Below are 21,947 nucleotides of genomic sequence, written 5' to 3'. Positions count from 1 at the left end.
TTTGGGAGCTTAATAAATTTTATTAACAGTATAATTCCACAGTTAATATAACTAACATTTGGGCATTTCATTGTACAGGTTTCAACAAATTTGATTACTTGAATTGACCTCAAATATAACAGTCTTTAATATTAAACAGCAGAGTCTCAAGCAAGTAACAATTGCTCTCAGGTCACTTTATACAAGGTTTCAGATCATAAGACATTAGTTTAAATACACTTCCACAGTTGGGGGAGCTTAAAAAAAAAAATGGTCCAAGATATTAAATTCTGTTAATCTTCACGGATATTGTTTCCATTCTACTCACGCACTTGGAGCGTACTGCAACGCCAATCGATCAAACTCATTCTCCTGTGGGACAGTTTAGAACACATTTATTTTTGAAGTACGCGAACATATGGGGCAGCTCTTGCATACTGAATACATCTTTAGTACACACACCATAGAGAATTGCATCAGAAACTCAATTCACATCACAAATCACAGAACCCAGAAGGCGATGTCTGCTGGAAGGAGCTCTAACTATCTATAATAAAGGTGCTGTTCTTTTTAATATGTGTGCTACATTCACACCCTTGGGTATTCCCTTTGAGATGAATAAGAAGGCTGCACTTTGCTCCATATCGGCTGCAGAATTATAAATTACTGGCAATAAACACAAACAAATTATATAAATCTAATGCTGGAAACGTCCTTGGAATCTAGCCATGCAAGGTCTTGCTATCTATTGAAATATCGGATCACAGCCATATTTTTCAATTCCATTAATTCAGTGTGACATACATGTCACTAGAATCATATCTGATGTTCCCCAGCATGTCAGTTAGAGCCAGTTACAGTCTGTTGCCGTCGGGAAAATAGTATACCGAAATATATATAGTAGAGCAAAATTCGACTTATTTCTTGGATAAGTGAATGCGTCTATTGGTTAACATAATCAGAAATGATCTAGTTCTTGTCCAGCTATGTCTTGTGGTGTAAATTGCCTCTTGGATTTCCTACTGCTGCAGGTAACCATGAAGCTAAAGTACTTGTAGAGTGAAGCAATTTGAAATGTCCGATGGGTTTAAAAGGTGATGAGTAAGATATCATTTTGTTAATTATTCAGCATGAAATGCATTTTGCACAAAGGTGTGGACTAACCTGAGATGGCCATAACAGACATCGTTAAGACAACCTTGATGATGCATTCAAAGGCATTATGAGTCATGGTTCCACAGTTTAGCAGAATGCTCAGTAATATTGATAAGGGCCCACATACAGTGTCTATTAATCTATAATTAATATTCTGAACCAGACAGCAAGATCTAATGGTATCTTTGAGGGTTTTTAATTGTAACGTAATTAGTATGAGGCTTACTGAATAGCAAAGTACTTAACACTGACAATTCTAACATGTCCTAGCATGACTCAAGTACATCGTGGATTTCCCAAATCACTCTTCTATCCGAATAAAGATTTGAGATCAAAATAGTGATATTTTACTGGAAATGTTTAAAAACATTTTTTTAAACCAGACACCTTCATTAAATTTGCTAATGATAATGCATATTTGATTTACAAGTTTTCACATACCTTGGTCATATATTCTTTAACAAAAGGGTGCCCTCTGTGTCCATCCTTTAGCTGAGAGAGGTAGCGGTTACTGACCTGTTTAATAAAGACAGTGCACCTTAGTGTGAGGAGGCAACACCAACAGCGATGGATTGCATGTGGCATGACCTGAAATCTCACTGTTGGTTATAATTATCATAGGAATGCAGACAATGCAGCAAGAAATCTGAAATAGCAGTTAAAACCAACAGAGCAATTCAAACTTGAAGCCTGTGCCACTTACTGATGAATTGGAGCTCAGGGCTATTTTGTGTACCTGCGTAGGCCATTTACCATTGTCAATATACGGTTAGGATTATTGTCACGTGTACTGAGGTACAGTGAAAAGCTTTGTTTTGCATGCTATCCAAACAGTTCAGATATACTACACAATCAGTTCAAATTAAAGTACAATTGATCGAGCAAAGGGGAAGAAGTGTAGAATATAGTTCTCAGCATTGTAGTGCACGAGTTCCAGAACAAAGTCAAATGTCCACAATGGGGTAGAGTATTGGGACAGTACCCTAACTTACAGAAGGACCGTTCAGAAGCCTGGTAACAGAGGGGAGAAGCAGTTCCTAAGTCTGGCAGTGTGCGCTTTCATGCTTCTGTACCTTCTGCCGGACAGGACCAGGTGGGAGAAAGATTGTGAGCAATTTTGGGCACCATATCTGAGGAAGAATGTGTTGCCTCTGAAGAGGGTTCAGAGGTTTACAAGAATCTCAGGAATGAGTAGGTTAACCTCTGATGAGCGTTTGTCAGCACTGGGCCTGTACTCACTGGAGTTTATAAGAATGAGGGGAACCTCAGTGAAACGTACAGAATAGTGAAAGGCTTGGATAGAGTGGATGTGGAGAGGATGGTTCCACCAGTGGAAGAGTCTAGGACTAGAGGTCATAGCCTCAGAATTAAAGGACATTCTTTTAGGAAGGAGATAATGAGCAATTTCTTTAGTCAGAGGGTGGTGAATCTATGGAATTCTTTGCCACAGAAGGCTGTGGAGGCAAAGTTAGTGAATATTTTCTAAGGCAGAGATAGATAGATTCTCGATTAGTACAGGTGTCAGAGGTTATGGGGAGAAGGCAGGAGAATGGGGTTAGGACGGAGAGAGATAGATCAGCTATGATTGAATAGTGGAGGTTTGATGGGCTGAATGGTCTAATTCTACTCCTATTCCTTATGATAACATTCAAAATGATTTGTATGGGACGTCTTTGATTATGTTGACTGCTTTTCCGAGGCAGCATGAAGTGTAAATGGAGTCAAGAGTGGGAAGTGTAGACTGTGTGATGGACTGGGCTGCATCTATAACTCACTTAGAGCCTCAAAGGCCCATCTCCCACTACATTGAAAATTATATTGATGGCTTCCTGAAACTTCCTAACAACTTATCAAAAACATATAGAACTTCACTTCTGACATGTGCAAAGAACTGTTTTAACTGTTCTAAACCTACACTAGGCCCGCTTAGTGTGGTTTGCCTGGGGCAAGTGTATTTGACAGCTAGTTTAGTTTATTATCACGTGTACCGACGTACAGCGAAAGCTATGGTAGACAAAAATGCTAGAGAAACGCAGCGGGTGAGGCAGCATCTATGGAGCGAAGGAAATAGGCAACGTTTCGGGTTGAAACCCTTCTTCAGACTATGATGCCTTCCACGGATGATAGGGATAAGAGACTGTGGAAGAGATGGGACTCTGAACATAGAATCACATGAATTACGTGGACAATTTTGCAATCCCTCCCGAGCCCACTTGAACGTCATCTCTCTTCATCAGGGATGCAATACAAATTTTTGTGTCCCTTGGTTTAGTCAAGGCGTATGCAATTTTGTTCAGAAGAGATTAGGAATTCAACATGGGACAATACTTGTCAGAGCCTTCCATTTCCACAACGCATAAAGTATTTACTGACTGAGCAATGAGGAAAGATCAAATGAATGTCATGCCAATTTTTTTCAGAAGCCTTACCTCAGGAGCCTTGCCTAGATGCTGAGAAAGTGCGATCAGGTTGATGAGTGTTTCTGGATGATTGCTGTCCTATGAGGATTGAAGATATGTATTAATGGTTTAACATTCAAAGTAGATTCCGAACATACGACTCAAGGAAGTGTAGTTGCATTACGACCTCATTGATAAATCAGTATAGATAAATTCACTCAATTCTTCTAGGAAGAAAGAAGCATTGGGACCAGAAGGATTCAAAATACAGCAAGACCAGCACAAATGGCTGCGTTGAACATTCAGAACAAGGCATTTAACTCCAAAAAGACAAAGTGCCAGAGCAATTCAGCGGGTCATGCAGCATCTTTAGAGAAGATGGGTCGGGGATATTTCAGGTCAGGACCCCTCTTCAGACAGAAGGGTCACGTCCCAAAATGTCATCTATTCATGTTCTCCAGAGATGCTACCTGACCCACTGAGTTACTCCAGCTGTGTCTTTTTTGTAACTAGCATGTGCAGTTCCATATTTCTGCATTTATAGCCAACCTGTTTATTGGTGAAAGCTAGAAATTTCACCTTGCTTCACATACAAGGTTAAGCAAAATTAGAAAGAAAATCTTCCCACGTGCTACAGAACACATTGATAATGAAACATTGGTTTTAAGTTTAACATTAAATCATCCTACTCCACAAATATCAAAGATGCAGCTGTGTCAATAAGAAGGTTCTAGGTATCATGGCAAGTCTGCAAAGCAGCTCCTGGTACAAGCATACATGTGGAAAAGATAGGATTGACAGCAGTAGGTCGGTTATGGAAGAATCAATAAGTGTTGGATATAAAGGTTACTCGAGGGAAATCAATGGCATCTTATCGCATCTATGTGTGGCAGATCCCTGTGAGACTTCGGTGAGTAAAGAGCAGGCAGATGACAAGCGAGAAATCAAGTTAACTAAAGCCAAGGTGCTGCATCTGAATAGTTATAATTTATAGAAGATCAACAGAAATATCAATGAAACAAAATTAATCTCCATTAATTTTTGTCACTGCTTTAGCATTTAGTAAGATCATGGCTCAGCTGGTTATAACCATAAATCTGCGTTCACATCTACCAGTGATAATATTTTACTAACTTTCTTACCAAGTATTCATCTCTGCCTCAAAGATGTTTATTTTTCGATAAGGCAGAAATAAAACGATTAATATAGAGTGGGCCAGAGAGGACCTCATTTTAAAGAACACAAAGCAAAGAATATGTAGTTTGGACTCGCATGGGTGAAAATGATAGAATCTATAACTGTCAAGTAAAAGCTGAGTTACGGTGTATTTTCATGAAGGATTTTCATGAGGTAGATAAAATATGAGGAATTAATGTAGTAATTCTGAACCCTGGATATGCAGTGCATGCTGAAATATCTGAACCACCTTTCATTTGAAGTCTTTAGTAGAACATGATTGTAGACGGAGTTTTATTCTCCACAATCCAGACTAATTCAATATTTTTCATTGCAAGGTAGACAAAATTGCTGGAGAAACTCAGCGGGTGCGGCAGCATCTATGGAGCGAAGGAAATGGGCAACGTTTCGGGCCGAAACGTTGCCCATTTCTTTCGCTCCATAGATGCTGCCGCACCCGCTGCGTTTCTCCAGCAATTTTGTCTACCTTCGATTCTCCAGCATCTGCAGTTCCTTCTTGAACATTTTTCATTGCAACATCACCACTAGATGGCACCAAATCTCCTTTTGTACATCTTATTGGGACGACAGATGGCACAATGGGCTAAGTGTTCGGCTGGCAACCGGAAGGTAGCCGGTTCGAATCCCGCTTGGAGTGCATACTGTCGTTGTGTCCTTGGGCAAGACACTTCACCCACCTTTGACTGTGTGTGAGTGATTGGTGGTGGTCGGAGGGGCCGTAGGCGCAGATTAGCAGCCACGCTTCCGTCAGTCTGCCCCAGGGCAGCTGTGGCTACAGAAGTAGCTCACCACCACCGAGTGTGACTGAGGAGTGTATGAATAATGCGATGTAAAGCGCCTTGAGTATTCTAGAAAGGCGCTATATAAATCCCATCCATTATTATTGTTATTATTATTATTGTCAGCCCCATACAATCACATTGCACTTAGTTCAACTTTTAAATATTAAAAACATCATTGATTTATGAATGTCACAGGTGACACGGATAGTTACATCAGCCATTCATCTGATGCAACCCTAAGCAACACACTGAAAATTCCTACAGCGTCTGTACCAGCTTGCTGATCTCACCTGCCCCATCATCCCATTCTAGTTCTCCATAACACATGCTCAGTTTGGTGGCAGAAACTTGCCCAGTCAAACCAAGCTTTATCCAAACCCAATTCATCCACTGTTCCGCAATGACAGGAGCGGAGCAGAGCAGGTACTACGCCCGACTCTCCCCACCCTTCCTCACAAGGCCAAGGTTCAATTTCCTACCGCAAGTGATGATTAACTAACAACGGCACAACATTAGGGGTTGAAATTTGGACTTTTGATCTGCGTGATCAAGAAGGCTGAGTGCAAAGACAATAAACCATTTATAAATATAACAACAATACCCTTCAAACTTCCGGCCCAATCACCTTCCCCTGTAGATACTATGAATGACACTTCTGGAAGTGTCAAGAGAAACGCTCATGGTTTAGAATGATCAATTTAAGAACATTGAATATGTAGTTTTGATTTACCAGAGTGACATTCATTCAAAATCTGGGATAATGAGATTATTTCCACTGGAAGTGTTTTTTTCCCCATGAAGGTTTTGATGAAAAGGTAAATGTTGCTTCCTCTGGTTGGGGAATTTGCAAATGAAACATTAATTTTATATTAATTAGTAAGAGTTTTGATGTTTGGAGATAGGGATTGTCGAGTAGGAATATTCCCCTCCTTCACCTGGTGCACACCTACATCTCCCCTCCCCAGTGACCCTGCTCCTTCATACACTCATCTTTCATTCCCAAGACATCAATTCCCCTTTATCCCTCCTCTTTCTCTGCAGCCCCCAACCATATACCTCCCTCCAGCTGTACATGTCACTCATGCGCCACTCTTCTTTTCACCTCGAGCCTTTGTCACTTACTCCATTTGCCAATGAAACCCCTTCACCTATATCCACGTGCCAGGCTTTGACCTGCCTCAACCTCTCTGTTCCAGCTTTCTCTCTCTATTCCAATCCGTCTGAGCAAGGGTCCTGGCCCAAAATGTGGCCTGTCCATTCCCTCCAGATGCTGCTTGACCGGCAGAGTTCCTCTATCACTGTTTTTTTTTGCCACAGACTACAGACACTAGAATCTAGAGCAAAAGATTTCTGGAGGTACTCAGTGGTTCTGGCAGTATCTGTCGAGGAAAGCGAATAGTTGACATTTTGAGTCGAGACCCTTAGAAACATAGAAAATAGGTGCAGGAGTAGGTCATTCGGCCTTTCGAGTCTGCACCGCCATTCAATATGTTCATGGCTGATCATCCAACTCGGTATCCTGTACCTGCCTTCTCTCCATACCCCCTGATCCCTTTAGCTACAAGGGCCACATCTATCTCCCTCTTAAATATAGCCAATGAACTGGCCTCAACTACATTCTGTGGCAGAGAATTCCAGAGATTCACCACTCTCTGTGTAAAAAATGTTATTCTCATCTCAGTCCTAAAAGATTTCCCCTTTATCCTTAAACTGTGACCCCTTGTTCTGGACTTCCCCAACATCGGGAACAATCTTCCTGCATCTAACCTGTCCAACCCCTTAAGAATTTTGTAAGTTTCTATAAGATTCCCCCTCAATCTTCTAAATTCTAGCGAGTACAAGCTGAGTCTATCCAGTCTTTCTTCATATGAAAGTCCTGACATCCCAGGAATCAGTCTGGTGAACCTTCTCTGTACTCCCTCTTTGGCAAGAATGTCCTTCCTCAGATTAGGAGACCAAGACTGTACGCAATACTCCAGGCGTGGTCTCACCAAGAACCTGTACAAGTGCAGTAGAACCTCCCTGCTCCTATACTCAAATCCTTTTGCTATGAATGCTAACATACCATTCGCTTTCTTCACTGCGTGCTGCACCTGCATGCCTACTTTCAATGACTGGTGTACCATGACACCCAGGTCTTGTTGCATCTCCCCTTTTCCTAATCGGCCACCATTCAGATAATAGTCTATATAAGGGATAATAATCCCATCACATGGACTGATTATTTTTTTAAAGTTGGTATATTGGTGCAAAGAATAATTTGACAAAGGTTGTAGCTGAAGCTGACGAACCATTTTATCTCGAAAGAAAGATTAAATATTTCAAGCGAAGAGCAAAAGACATTAGGCAACGAGACAGGTTTGGGATTTCTATAGCAAAAAGTTGCTACAAATATAGTGGCACAATTTGTCAGGTTGAAAGCTACTGTAGTTTTACTCAGCCACTTTTAAGACCCTTGTGTAGAACGCAAAGTGCTGGAGTAACTTAGCGGGTCAGGCAGATTTTCTGGAGAACATGGATAGGTAATGTTTTGGGTCGGGACCCTGACCACTGGGTTACTCCAGCACTGTGTTCGAGGCAAGATTCCAGCATCTGCAGTTCCTCGTGTCTACACTTTAAGAGTTTCTTACCTTGTCCAGTGCTTCCTGCAGAACTCCTTCTGCATCATCCCACTTCCCCTGTGCCATCTGGCAAGCAGCTTGTCCATTCAGGAGCAACAAGGTTGCTGTGTACTTATCTGCCATTTCTTGGAAAATGTAAAAGGCGTCCTGCAGCTTGTCCCCACCCTGTAGAGAGCAGTCAATAAAATAGATTTGCCAGAGGGACAGCAAATTATACAGCACAGTAAGAATTCACAGAACATTTACAGGTTATTGTAATCGCAACAACGAGTGGTTTCAACCTACCAATACAGTCAATTAGTAATGACGTCATGTGCCTGGACTTTGTAGGGATCTCAATAACAAATCAAGCACACCATTACTCATCCCTGCCCCCAACACTTGACAGCATTTAGAATCATAGAATCATCCAGCACGGAAACAGAACCTTTGGACAAACATACACATTGACAAAGATGTCCCATCTGCACTAGTGCCACCTGCCCAGGTTTGGCCCATATCCCTCCAAACCTGTCCAAATGTATTTTATATGTTGTTAGGGTAGGAATACTTTATTGTCACATGTGACTAAGCACAGTGAGATTCTTTGCTTGCATACACAATGTATACAAATAGCAACCACCCACGGTGCTGACAAAGTTACAAAGCACGCCGGCTCCCCCTTTTGTCTCCCCCCCCCACCACAGCAGTTCCCCCAAGCCGGGTCCCCATTGTCCATATACCCATGGTATATCCCGTCCCCGTTGGCTCAAGAAATTCCTCTGGCTGCTCATTCTATTTCCCCACCACCCTTGGTGTGGAAAAAATTGTCCCCCAGGCTCCCCTCTAACCTTAAACCTGTCTTCAGGTTCATCTGAGATATCAAGCCTTGGAATAAGTTGGAGACATCCCTAAAGCAGAGATGTAGGTTCACTAACTAAATTGAACTTTCGCTTTATCTCTCCTATCGTCACATCACCAACTCTCTACCCACCCAATATCAGCAAATGTATCCAGGTTGCTAATCCATTACATATCATAAATCTTCACTAACCATAACGAGGTTCATCCAGGCTGTTGATAACTGTGTCAGGGTGGCATCTTCATCTGATTCGTGCATCTTCTTCAGTTCCTTTCTAAATTAGATATTGTTATTAATTACTCAAAATGAATGACTCAACTATGTAGACTGATAATAACAATGCAATTTATTTTCCTCAAAGTTCCCTTTTCCTCCCATTTGGAGTGCATCCTACTGATGCCATCCAATAAGTCTCAAAAGGTTTCTGTTTTTGATGGGACTCAATGTTCTTCAATTTGCTGGTGGTTAGAGAGAAGTTGAAGTGCCATCCTTTATCCCAATGGGATAAAGGAGGAAACAACTTGTCACTCAATAGAATCAATTACCTGGTCAACCTCCCTCTACCTTGCCCTGTGTCTTGAAGGCCAATTGTGGCATCCATCAACATTCAACAGTAGATATCACAAACTAAGAATCAGGACTGGAAGCTTCTTGGACAAGTCTCAATCTAGCAATAGGTACAAAAAGCAGGAGTAACTCAGCGGGACAGGCAGCATCTCTGGAGAGAAGGAATGGGTGATGTTTCGGGTCGAGACCCTTCTTCAGATGGTGCCTGTCCCGCTGAGTTACTCCAGCTTTTTGTGTCTATCTTCAGTTTAAACCAGCATCAATCTAGCATTCCAGAATAATTACATTGTGTCAGTTTCACTATTGGTTTGCTTAACTATCTTTGTTCAAGTTGGGAAAGAGACAGTAGGAATGACCTGAAAAATTATTAACTGCAGTGCATCAGTACCACCAAATAATTTCTTGTTTAAGAGTTCCGTAACATTAGTCAGTTATTCTTCTGCAAATGTGACGGTTGGATTGGATAAAACCTCTTGCTTTAATTGTAATTTTTGCTTCTATCTGCAGAATTTATCTTGAATAGGTGAGGGCAGGAATGCTATCAATCAATAAATGATCAGAAAAACCTAGAGCATTTGTCAGGATTGCAATGAGAATCCAAAATGTCTTTTTAAATGACAGTGGTCCAATATGAAGTTAGAATTATTCTTTTAATATTGCAAACCATTTAAGCAAAGAATATTTGTTCATAATAAACACTAGGTCTGGTAAAGTAGACAAATATAGTCCCTGTGGACAGGATGCTTGGGCAAGGTTGATCTTCAATGAGTCAAATAGCTTTTTCCAACTTCATGATTGTTCACACATTAAAGAAAATTCACAGAAAATAAAACAATCATTATCTGGGTTTGCACCCGAGTAAAACAAATTTGTGTGAATTCAATCTTAGACTGAAGTAGAAATTCCATATTTTCATCACCGTCCATTTAATCTCAAAACAATAAAGGAGAACAGAAGCCAATAAAATTAATTCCAACCACTGACTAGAATCTTTAATCCAAAAAATAAAAGAATACCTAATTCACTGTGGAACTGCTTCACCAAGCTATGTATCTGTTTTCACAAACCCACGCTGCTTTCCTGGAAAAGGGCTGGACTGAGCTGTTGTTTTTGTCACACGAGGGAGCCAAATCATTATCCAATTATTTGACAGCTGATTCTATCCAGCAGCACTGCTAAAATAGCATCTCAATGACATAATTGGGATCTGGTTCAAACAGAATGTATTAAAAAAGAAAAAGGATGTTTAATTAATTATTTTTTAAAAAGTTTAATTAATGTTCTGCAGTGAGGACAATTACTCCATATCAAGAAGGTTGTCCTTTGAGGCAGGGGGAGGAAGGAGAATGAATCAAGACAAGCAAAATAGGTGGCATTCTTAGCTGCAACTGTTAATCTCATTCAGATAATTTATTTGATTTATAACATTCCTGCCCTCACCTATTCAAGACGAATCATGCAGATAGAAGCAAAAAATTACTATTTGCAGAATAATAATTAATTTTAGTATTGTTTAAGAGATACAGTGCGGAAACAGGCCCTTCAGCCCATCGAGACCGCGCCGACCAGCGTTACCCTCGCACCAGCTATCTTACACACAGTAGGGATAATTTGCAATTTTACCAAGCCAATTAGCCTACAAACCTGTACGTCTTTGTAGTGTGGAAGGAAACTGGAGCAGCCGGAGAAAACCCACTCAGATCATGGGGAGAACATAAAAACTCCATACAGACAGCACCCGTACTCAGGATCAATATGGAACACTTAAACAAGAAATTATTTGGTGAGGCTAGTGCACTGCAGTTGCTACATTTTTCAGGTCAATCTTACTCTCATTCACGAGTTGTCATTGAATAATAGGGGTAACATAGGTAATTTGAGATATAATGATAGTGACAGGCGAGAAAAGATTTTAAGCAGCAATCCTGCAAACCATTCTTTGAAATAACCTAGCTAACTTGATAGGTTAATGTACGACAATTATTCACAATTCCTTAAAATTAACCTTTTCAGTCACCTCAATGAGAGGTATTTAGAAGTGATAGTTCATTCTCCAGCCATGATTTCTCAGAAAAGTGTGCAAAAATTTGAACTTAATCAAGTGATGCAATATATTTTCTTTTGAACTGCTATTTTGATGTATTTACCGAGCTAGATCCAGCCTGTCGAGCTTCAAAAAGATCTGTATTGACATGGCCATGCTGTAGAGGGTGAAAGAGACACAAATTAACCTAGGTTATTGACAGAATGAAAAACATTCTGTTAATAAAACTCCAAGAATTCAAAGGCAAGCAGAGATATTCTTAGTACATAGTTTAAATTCAAGAGAGTACAATTTAGCTCTTAGGGCTAACTGAATCAAGGGATATGGGGAGAACGCAGGAACGGAGTACTGATTTTGGATGATCAGCCATGATCGTATTGAATGGTATCAGCAGTGCTGGCTCGAAGGACTGAGTGGCCTACTCCTGCACCTATTTTCTATGTTTAATATGTTTCTAATTCATTTCCAAAAAATATATGTAAATAACAAAATTCTGCGAATGCACCATCACGATTGCTATTTCAGGAATCCAGATTGGGAAAAGCTGCAACATGCCATTAGTAAAGCAAGTAGCGAATGGAGTAAAACTGTTTCAAATCCATCCTGCTTGCTCTTGGGGTGACTCAGTATCAGCAGTGCTCAATTGATCCCATTGTTGTGTGCGAGTCAGGAAGAATAGTCATAGCAAAAGGATTTGAGTATAGGAGCATTCATAGCGAAAGGATTTGAGTATAGGAGCAGGGAGGTTCTACTGCAGTTGTACAGGGTCTTGGTGAGACCACACCTGGAGTATTGCGTACAGTTTTGGTCTCCAAATATGAGGAAGGACATTCTTGCCATAGAGAGAGTGCAGAGAAGGTTCACCAGACTGATTCCTGGGATGTCAGGACTTTCATATGAAGAAAGACTGGATAGACTTGGCTTGTACTCGCTAGAATTTAGGAGATTGAGGGGGGATCTTATAGAAACTTACAAAATTCTTAAGGGGTTGGACAGGCTAGATGCAGGAAGATTGTTCCCGATGTTGGGGAAGTCCAGGACAAGGGGTCACAGTTTAAGGATAAAGGGGCAATCCTTTAGGACCGAGATGAGAAAAACATTTTTCACACAGAGAGTGGTGAATCTCTGGAACTCTCTGCCACAGAAGGTAGTTGAGGCCAGTTCATTGGCTATATTTAAGAGGGAGTTAGATGTGGCCCTTGTGGCTAAAGGGATCAGGGGTTATGGAGAGAAGGCAGCTACAGGATACTGAGTTGGATGATCAGCCATGATCATATTGAATAGTGGTGCAGGCTCGAAGGGCCGAATGGCCTACTCCTGCACCTATTTTCTATGTTTCTATGAATATTGTGCACACAACTCCTGCTACAAAGGCTTCAGCAGAGGAGGCTGCACGTATAAAGGCGACTGAGATTTGCCTGCCAGGTACTCCTGACTTTTCTCTTGGACATCTAAATGCCTTGGCAATTTCATCGGCTGCTTAAACAGAACATTGCACGGGGGGGGGGAAGAGTCTTGTTGATAAAGTAGCGATGATAGGGAAGGCATGTTGGTTGGAAGGAAAACTATACCCTCTGGCCTTCAGGCAGTTGAAGGGAATCTCCTTGAAATGTATACAATTCTGACAGGTTCTGGCAGGCTGAATACAGTGAATATGCTCTCTGGCAGGGCAGGGTTGGAATGACACCTAGAAGCAGTGGCTAGTCTCAGGATGCGGTAAAAGTTTTTCAGGACTGATGAGAAATATCTTCATTGAGGGTGAAGCTACAGAATTCTCGACATAAAAAGATCTGGAGATTAAGTCACTGCATATATATCTAGACAAGAAATAAGGGATGTGGGTGTATGGAGTACTAAAGCAAAATTTTAAAGACATTTTGACAGGTACATGGATAGGAAAGGTTTAGAGGGATAAGGAAACACTGGCACGTGGGAGTAGTGTAGAAAGGATATCTTGGTCGGCATGGCCAAGTTAGGCCGAAGGACTGCTTCCATGCTGTATGACTATTAAGAGGCAGTTTGTGAAAAATTTAGTTTCGATATGTCGGGTCAGTCGATATGGTGGAGCAGTCTAGAAAGCCCTTGCTACCTTTTTAAAATTGTTTCAACGCTCTGTAAGTATGAAGTCATGAACTGGATAAAATACCGCTGTGACTGTCAGAAGATGATCTTTTAAAGCGAATGCATAGCTAAGAGATCAGCTGTATGTTCAATTGCTCACATAAATCTTAAAAGATCCCATTTGAGGATGAGCATGGTTCTCTGGTACTATTCAACATCTTCCTTTAATTTATTGCATGAGATAATCTTCGCTCATTGCATTTCTGCTCAATGCCGGCTTATGGCACATTTAAGACAATTCAGTGTTTATAAAATACTGATATATGAAAGATGTGGCCTGCACACACATACTCACCATTCCAGACTTTCTCCTTGGTGTAATGTGCGCAGGGCTGCGTCAGTGTTCTGTTCATGTAAAAAGATTGAGGATGCCATCAACAAGAATGTGATGTTGCTCACATCAACATTCTTTGCCATCTTCTTGTCCAACTCTGAAATAGTGTTGTCCCTGCATATGAGGTAACATTAAAAGTTTTATTTTTATATTCTTACACTTACCTTGTTTATATAGACTAACCATGAGTATTTTTATTAAATGACCAATGTAGTAATTAATATGCTCTGCCAAATTAGATCATGCCAGCCAGATTGTCAATTGCTCTCAACATCTCGGGATAGAGGTTAGAAATAGACAGATAGTTCTCCAATATTTTTTTCGAAGAAAAATTCAAAGACTTCATAGGTAATTATATAATTGGACTTGAATGCAATACCCTAAGCTGACAAGAAGCAACCATGCTATTAGAACTTAGCATATTGTATGCTTAAAAGTGAGCTATACTTATTCAGGATAGATCAAACACAAAATGCTGGAGTAACTCAGCAGGACAGGTAGCATCTCTAGAGAGAAGGAATGGGTGTTGTTTTGAGTCGAGGCCATTCAGGACAAATTAAACCAGATTTGCATCATCGCATCAAAAAAATAAACACGGGTTAAAGTATGGTCTCTTACCTGTGATCCTCACTGGACAAATATTCAGCAAACATTTTTACAGCCTGTAATTCGGGGGCAGCTCCTGGTTTGATATCATCCAACACCACACCATACTTTCGCTAAACAGGAAGATAAAAATAATGTTTGTTTCTGAACAGTTCACATTTAAATTCAGTGGCTTTGGCAGAAATGTTCACATTGAAAAGCAAGATTAAAAGTCTCCAGTTAAAGCTACGGCAATTTACATTCTTCACTTTTTATCACCATAACAAAGAAAACCTAGAACCCCCCCCCCCCCCCCCCTCCCCCCAGGAAATTCTGGTTACGGAAATTCCCCGAGTTAATTTCCTACCCAAAAATTTGTGATACAAAATAAAATTTGATGTCATAAAATGTTTTTTTATATCTGTATCTTATTTTAGTTGCAATATTATACGCCCATGCAATTGGAAGGCAACTGTCTAATCTCATCTCTCATCAAGCTTGCACAGAAGATGCTCCTCTCAGTCCATTCACAGGAGATAAACGCATTAACCTGATCGAAGGCCAACGCACCATGGGTGAGTTTAAACAATGGGGGATAATATTTCTATAGACACAAATGGGTGAAAAAGCTGGAATCTGGTGCAAATTCAGCAGTATCCGTCAAGCAAGAGGGATGGTCGATGTTTCGAGTCAGTTTTCCAGGAGTTAGTGTTTTGCTCCTTAGTTCTACAATGACAGTGCATGACCCAGCAGCATCAACTGAGAAGTCAAGTCAAGTTTATTCGTCACATACACGTACAAGATGTGCAGTGAAATGAAATCAGGTTACATGCCGTGCACATGCCAGGAATTTCTCTACGGGAAGTGGAAAATGGAGAAGGCATCAGCCTTGACCCTACCTAAACGATTTTGCACTGGGAGCCTAATACATCCTAATGGCCAAGAAAACACATCAATGCCTCTACTTCACTAGAAGACTTAGGAAGTTCAGCATGTCCCCAACAACTCTCACCAACTTCTACAGATGCACTGCAGAAAGCATTTTATTGGGATTCATTCATCACAGCCTGGTTTGGGAACAGCTCCATCCAAAACCACAAGAAGTTGCAGTGAGTTGTGAATGTAGCTCAGATCATCTAGCAAACCAACCTCCATTCCACTGACTCAATCTACACTCCACACAGCCTCGGCAAGGCCACCAGTATAATCAAGGACCAGTCTCAACCTGGTCACTCCCTCTTCTCCCATCAGGCAAGGCACAGAAGTTTGATAATGCATATCTCCAGATTCAGCGACAGTATCTTCCCAGCTGATATTAGGCAACTGAACGGTCCACTCATCAGCTGGAGTGCTGTCCCAACCACCCATCTACATCAATGGATACCTTGGAGGAATCTTTAATTGGACTTTATCTTGCACCAAATGTTATATCCTTAATCTGTACACTGTGGGGTGGGGGGTGGTTGTAATCATATATAGTGTTTTATTTGACTGTATTGCACGCAAACAAAAGATTTTTAGTGTCCCTCAGTACACATGGAGGCCAAGTCAGTGGATATTTTTAAAGCGGAGATAGACAAATTCTTGATTAAGATAGGTGTCAAGGGTTATGGGGAGAAGGCAGGAAAATGGGATTAGGAGGCGGAGATCAGCCATGATTGAATGGTGGAGTAAACTCGATGGGCCGAATAGGCCTAATTCTACTCGTATAACTTATGAACGTGACAATAATAAACTAAACTGAGTAACTCATAATCTACATCTCTTGAAAAAGGCAAGGTTGAAAATGAACATAGATATTCTGTAATGATCAGAATACCATCCGTACCTGTGCAATATAAGCTCTATAAAGGAAAACATCGCGCTCAACTTCTTTCTCGGGACTAGAGAACTGAAAAACAAATCGACCTGTTATTGCCACAAAGATAAACAGCAACAAAGACATGTAATTAACAAAACCTCTGCCTCCATTATCTGGAAGAAATGATAGTTCGCTGACATAGATCCACCGCTGTTGTTCTTCTAAAACTTTATCTAAATGCCTCATTCTTTGTGGATTCATCCCCAGACAATAAATTGGAAAATTGCTTGACCATGGATGACATCAAATTGATCAAGTTCAATCTCATTCTGGTTCATTTTCCACAGATCCATACCTCCATCATTATAACAAGACTGTACCAAGTGAATTCTATTGTCTGAAATGCCAATTCTGGTTAACAGCAGCTAATTCCAAAGTTTCAGTTTCAATGTTGTGTTCTACATCAAGTGGTGCCTTTATTTAGAGCATCAAGTCATTAAGTCACTATGTTTTAAATTGATAATCACTCAAGGAGGAAAATTTAGATGGTGGAATTACACACACCCCAAATTAGTTGATCGCAATTAAATTCTGTGAGAAAGCTCTGACAAAAGGGCAAATAAACATAGTTGATGATAGTATTTTTAGTTAAGGCAGTTCACTTTACTTTGGAATTTGTAAATGTATTTTCTGCTCCATTTAGATGGACTTTTATTGCAGTATAAAGTCAGTGAAAAGATCCACCTATCATTAATATGAATCCAGATAACTTCACCTCATTCTATGTTCAATATTTGCACACACAGCCTACAATTAACTATTTGAAAATTAGCTCAGATTTTATGTCAACAGAACCAATGAATTGTATCTTATTTTATATGGTTTAACAGGGCTCAATATTAATTCAAATTATATCATAAGATTTATGGTTTGCTCCAATAGTTTAAAGCTTTTGATAAGTAAACTTTTATTTTTTTTATTTTTTTTATTTTTATTTATTTATTAGTAGACATATTATAAAATGTAGTTACATATTATAGTAAAAAAAAACTTTTCATATACATCAGTCATACATTATTAAAATTTTCCATTATCAATTACTTCTGCTTCTAGTGTTTTTATTTTTTATAGAAAGAGGGAAAAAGAGAGGGTAGAAAGTTACAAATAAAAAAGAAAGCAAAAAAAAACACAACAGAAAAACAAGGGAGGTGGAATGGGTTACCTGTAATACATCAATGGAGATAGGTTCGTAGGTTAAAAAGTATAGCTTTTCATCTATTCCTGAGTTCAAGTTTCAGCTGGGTCCTCGTGCTGTGCCAATCTATCCCTTCAGATAGTTAATGAATGGAGCCCAAATTTTAAGGAAAAGATCTTGTTTGTCCATTAAGACAAGTCTAATTCTTTCTAAGTATAGGGTCTCCGACATTTCCGTAATCCACATTTTAATTGTGGGGGTTGTAGGGCCTTTCCAAAATTTTAATATTAATTTTTTTCCGGTTATTATACTGTAATTGAGGAAGTTTCTTTGGTTGTTGTGAGTGTTAAGCTTTGTTCTGATATTCCAAGTATTATTAATTTTGTGTCTGGGTCCAGTTTTGTATTAATAACTTCTGAAGTTATTTCAAAAATATCAGTCCAGAAAATGTTTAAGTTTTATACAGTTTGCAAACGTATGTGTTAATTAGCCTCTAAATGTAGACATTTATCACAAATAGGAGAGATTTGTGGGAAGATTCTATTTAGTTTTATTTTAGAGAAGTGTAGTCTATGTAAGACCTTGAATTGTATTAAAGTATGTCTGGCATTTAATGAACATTGATGTATTTGTTGTAAACTTTCGTCCCACATATCTTTCGTGATAGGATGACCTATTTCATTTTCCCATTTGTATCTATATGGTTCGGTCGGTGGTACCTCGTTATTTAGTAGAGTGTTATAAATATAAGCTATTAGTCTTTCAGTATTAGGATGCTTGTTCAGACATTCATCAAGAATTTCTGATTCCCTATTCCTGTAAACTTGTGTATTAGATTTAACATAATCTCTAATTTGTAGATATCTGAAGAAATTATTTGAGTGCAGTCCATAATTCTGTTGTAACTCTTGAAATGAAAGAAAAGTACCTTTCCCATAAAGATGTCCTATATTTTTGATTCCATAATTTTTCCATTGTGTGAAACCTTTGTCCATAAAGGATGATTTGAATAAAGAATTATTTACAATGGGAAGGCAGAGTGGTATATTATTCAATTTTAAAGCTCAGATTTTATGTCAACAGAGCCAATGAATTGTATCTTATTTTATATGGTTTAACAGGGCTCAATATTAATTCAAATTATATCATAAGATTTATGGTTTGCTCCAATAGTTTAAAGCTTTTGATAAGTAAACTTTTCTTAATGTTAACTATTGGGCTGGTTAACAGAAGATTTTAAATAAGACACAAAGTGCTGGAGTAACTCAGCGGGCTAGGTGGCATCTCTGAAACATGGATGGGTGACATTTCAGGTCAGGAACCATCTTCAGGTTGATTCCATTCATCAGTATGAAGAAGGGTCCCAACCCAAAACATTGCCTACCCTTGTCCTCCACAGATGCTGCCTGACCTGCCAAAGCCACGACGCTTACTGGGGCTGAGTGCTACAAAGGTAAAATATAGCACTGCAAAAGAAATATAGTAATAATAATGTAAAATGAGACAAGTTGATTCACGACAGAATAGTAAAATATAAAGTATTTTAAAATGGTCTTAAAATTAAGCCATAACACACTGTTAGCTCTGGCTTTTACTCTGGTTGTCATTCAGTCCTGTGTGTCAACGCCTCTCCATCAAGCCCTGATAAAGATAAAGCCCTGAAACCACCTCCAATATCCCCAATTTGTGAAGTCAACTACACATGAAACTGCATTTTTTAAAATAAAGAAGCAAAACTCTACCAAACCAAACTGACCACAAAGAACCCACCGGGTAGGGTGCTGAACCCCATGTCCCCCAGTCCTCACCCTTCCTCAGGTATCTCTTCTCCACGACACCCACCCCCCTCCCCCCATTTCTCTCCACGCACATCCCAACCCCATATTTCCCTCCCCCTTCCCCACATAATACTCCCTCCCATCCCCACATACCCTTATACCCCATCCTTACACATCTCCCCCCCACATTTCCCTCCCTTCTCCACATATCCCACCCTTCCATCCCCACATACCCTTCCCCCTCCCCTCCATCCCCACATACCCTTCCCCTCATACCCTTCCCCCTCCCCTCCATCCCCTTCCCCCTCCCCTCCATCCCCACATACCTTCCCCCTCCCCTCCCTCTCCACATACCCTTCCCCCTCCATCCCCACATCCCCTTCCCCCTCCCCTCCCTCCCCACATACCCTTCCCCTCATACCCTTCCCCCTCCCCTCCATCCCCACATACCCTTCCCCCTCCCCTCCATCCCCACACATCCCACCAGCCAGCTCCCTGCTGCCCAGGATCCCATCGCCTTTCCCTGGGCTCCCCGGCCCTCGCCTATCCTCCGACCCCGCGGCTGTTTACGTGCTCGGTTGCCGGGCGCTGTCAGGCTGCTCGGCCGCCTCACCTTGAGTTTCTGCGCTTCATTGATGCACTGCTGGTAGCTGCCGATGTAGAAGCTGTTCCTCACATCGAACAGTTGATCCGCCTCCCCCTGCTGCAACGCCGCCATCTTGCCCCCGTCGCGCCGAGTGCGCAGGCGCGACATACGTGGCGCCGAAGAGAACCCGGCGGGCCCCTGCGCATGCGTGGAGGGAGGCGGACACTTCCCTCCCCCACACAGACACTGCCCGACCGGCTGGGCCGCCCTGTCCCACTGACGATGCCCGACCGGCTGGACCGCCCTGTCCCACTGACGATGCCCAACCTGCGGTTCAATCCCGACCCAAACTGCCCCCCCCCCCCCCAGCAAAACATGAAATGACGCTCCTGTTTGACAGTTCCTGCACCTAAAATATTAGCACTGCAACACTGGTGGTTGCTTTGTACAGATTGACTATTGGATGGATATTCTCCGTTGTGGCTGTGACTACACTTCATTGGAGCTGAAATGCTTTAGGTCATTTTCAAAAAGTTGTTAAAGGTGTCATAAAAAATAAAGTCTCTAAAAAATAAAATAACATATTTTGTGCTTGCATGGGTGTGAAGTTTTTGGCTGGATAACATGTCTTCAGATGCTGTTTTACTGTCTTTATTTAATGTCCTTGTGAATCATTCGTTCACCTGACTAATCCCAGGGCAGTGTCTCCAAAGATGCATTGTTCCCCTAGAGCATCAATGAAGATTACTGGATCAATTTATTTTATGTGGTTTAAAATGACACCACCTGACAGAAGCAAGTTTCCCGACGACTGAGTGAAGCATATTTCAAATAGACTTATGGGAATTGATAACAGACTATATCATCTTGGTTTAGTACTCCATTTGTTAACTTCAGAACTGTTCAATCTACTTTGACACTTCAGCATGCCTATGTTAGGCTTTACTTTGTTCTGGGACAGTAATTGCCTCAGGAATATTTTCTAGAATTTCAAGAGACCAAACCTTTTGAAATGGAGACGATTCATCTTCCTCGGAGTTTGATATCCCATCTTAGAATCTCCCTGAACCTATAGACAAAAGCTTTTGATCTTACTAACCAGACTACCTTGGAAGTGCGATTTAACAGTGAATTCTTTTTTTCCATGTTGTGGCCTTTTGTCAGGTGCCAATAAATTACTGCAGTCCAAAAATATAATTGTGTTAAAGTTCATGGGCTCTCAGCAATGCATGCCCATATAAATTAGGGCAACACTTAAATTCAATACTAATCAGTAGCTAAAATAAACACAGATAAAGGTGGATCTGCTGTCAGGCTGCATCTTCAAATAAAAGAGTTAAATGTTTCTGGTCAAAGCCCCTTCCTTCAGAACAGTGGTGCTGCTGGTAGATTCACTGCCTCGCAGCACCAGAGACCCAGGTTCGATCCTGACCAGTGTGGAGTTTGCAAGTTCTCACTGTGACTGCTTGGGATCTGCGGTTTCCTCCCACCTCAGACTTGAGGGTTTGTAGGCTAATTGGCCTCTGTAATATGTCCCTGGTAGGCAGGGAGTGAGAAAGTGGGATACAGAACTGGCGTGAATGGCTGATCGATGGTCAGCGTGGACTTGGTGGGCTGCCATCAGACCTGCCCCTTCCATCGACTCTTTTAAGTCAAGACTAAAGACTTATCTATACTCCCAAGCCTTTCCTGACGTCCTCTGAGTGAGGGCTACATGTATATATGTATGTAGTTTGTTTTGATGTGCTATTCTTATAACAAATGTAAAGCACTTTGGCCAACGAGTTGTTTTTTAAATGTGCTATATAAATAAATGTGACTTGACTTGACTTGAAGGGCCCGTTTCCATGCTGTAGCTCTAAACCATCTCCCAGGAATGCTTACCTGAAGAAGGTCTATTCTGCACTCCAATCGGATTTCTGTCAGTCGTTTTTGCTTTGTTCACCCTTTTCCGTGGGCAGG

General features: G+C 40.8%; 1 protein-coding gene across 1 annotated transcript; it reads right to left on the bottom strand.

Annotated features, from left to right (window-relative positions):
• On the bottom strand, positions 1 to 20,166 carry cope (COPI coat complex subunit epsilon). Its single transcript, XM_033046974.1, has 10 exons — positions 20,013 to 20,166; positions 16,454 to 16,516; positions 14,659 to 14,759; positions 14,002 to 14,154; positions 11,689 to 11,742; positions 9,167 to 9,248; positions 8,143 to 8,298; positions 3,564 to 3,632; positions 1,576 to 1,650; positions 1 to 351 (listed from the first exon to the last, which is right to left on the bottom strand). Exons 1-10 carry the CDS (start codon positions 20,151 to 20,153, stop codon positions 304 to 306), a joined length of 942 nt encoding a protein of 313 aa, XP_032902865.1. The 5' UTR covers positions 20,154 to 20,166; the 3' UTR covers positions 1 to 303.
• Between the last annotated feature and the right edge of the window lie 1,781 nt (positions 20,167 to 21,947).

The sequence above is a fragment of the Amblyraja radiata genome, chromosome 29, assembly GCF_010909765.2.
Source record: "Amblyraja radiata isolate CabotCenter1 chromosome 29, sAmbRad1.1.pri, whole genome shotgun sequence".
Classification (NCBI taxonomy): Eukaryota; Metazoa; Chordata; class Chondrichthyes; order Rajiformes; family Rajidae; genus Amblyraja; species Amblyraja radiata.
This window is presented reverse-complemented; position numbering and strand designations above follow the sequence as displayed.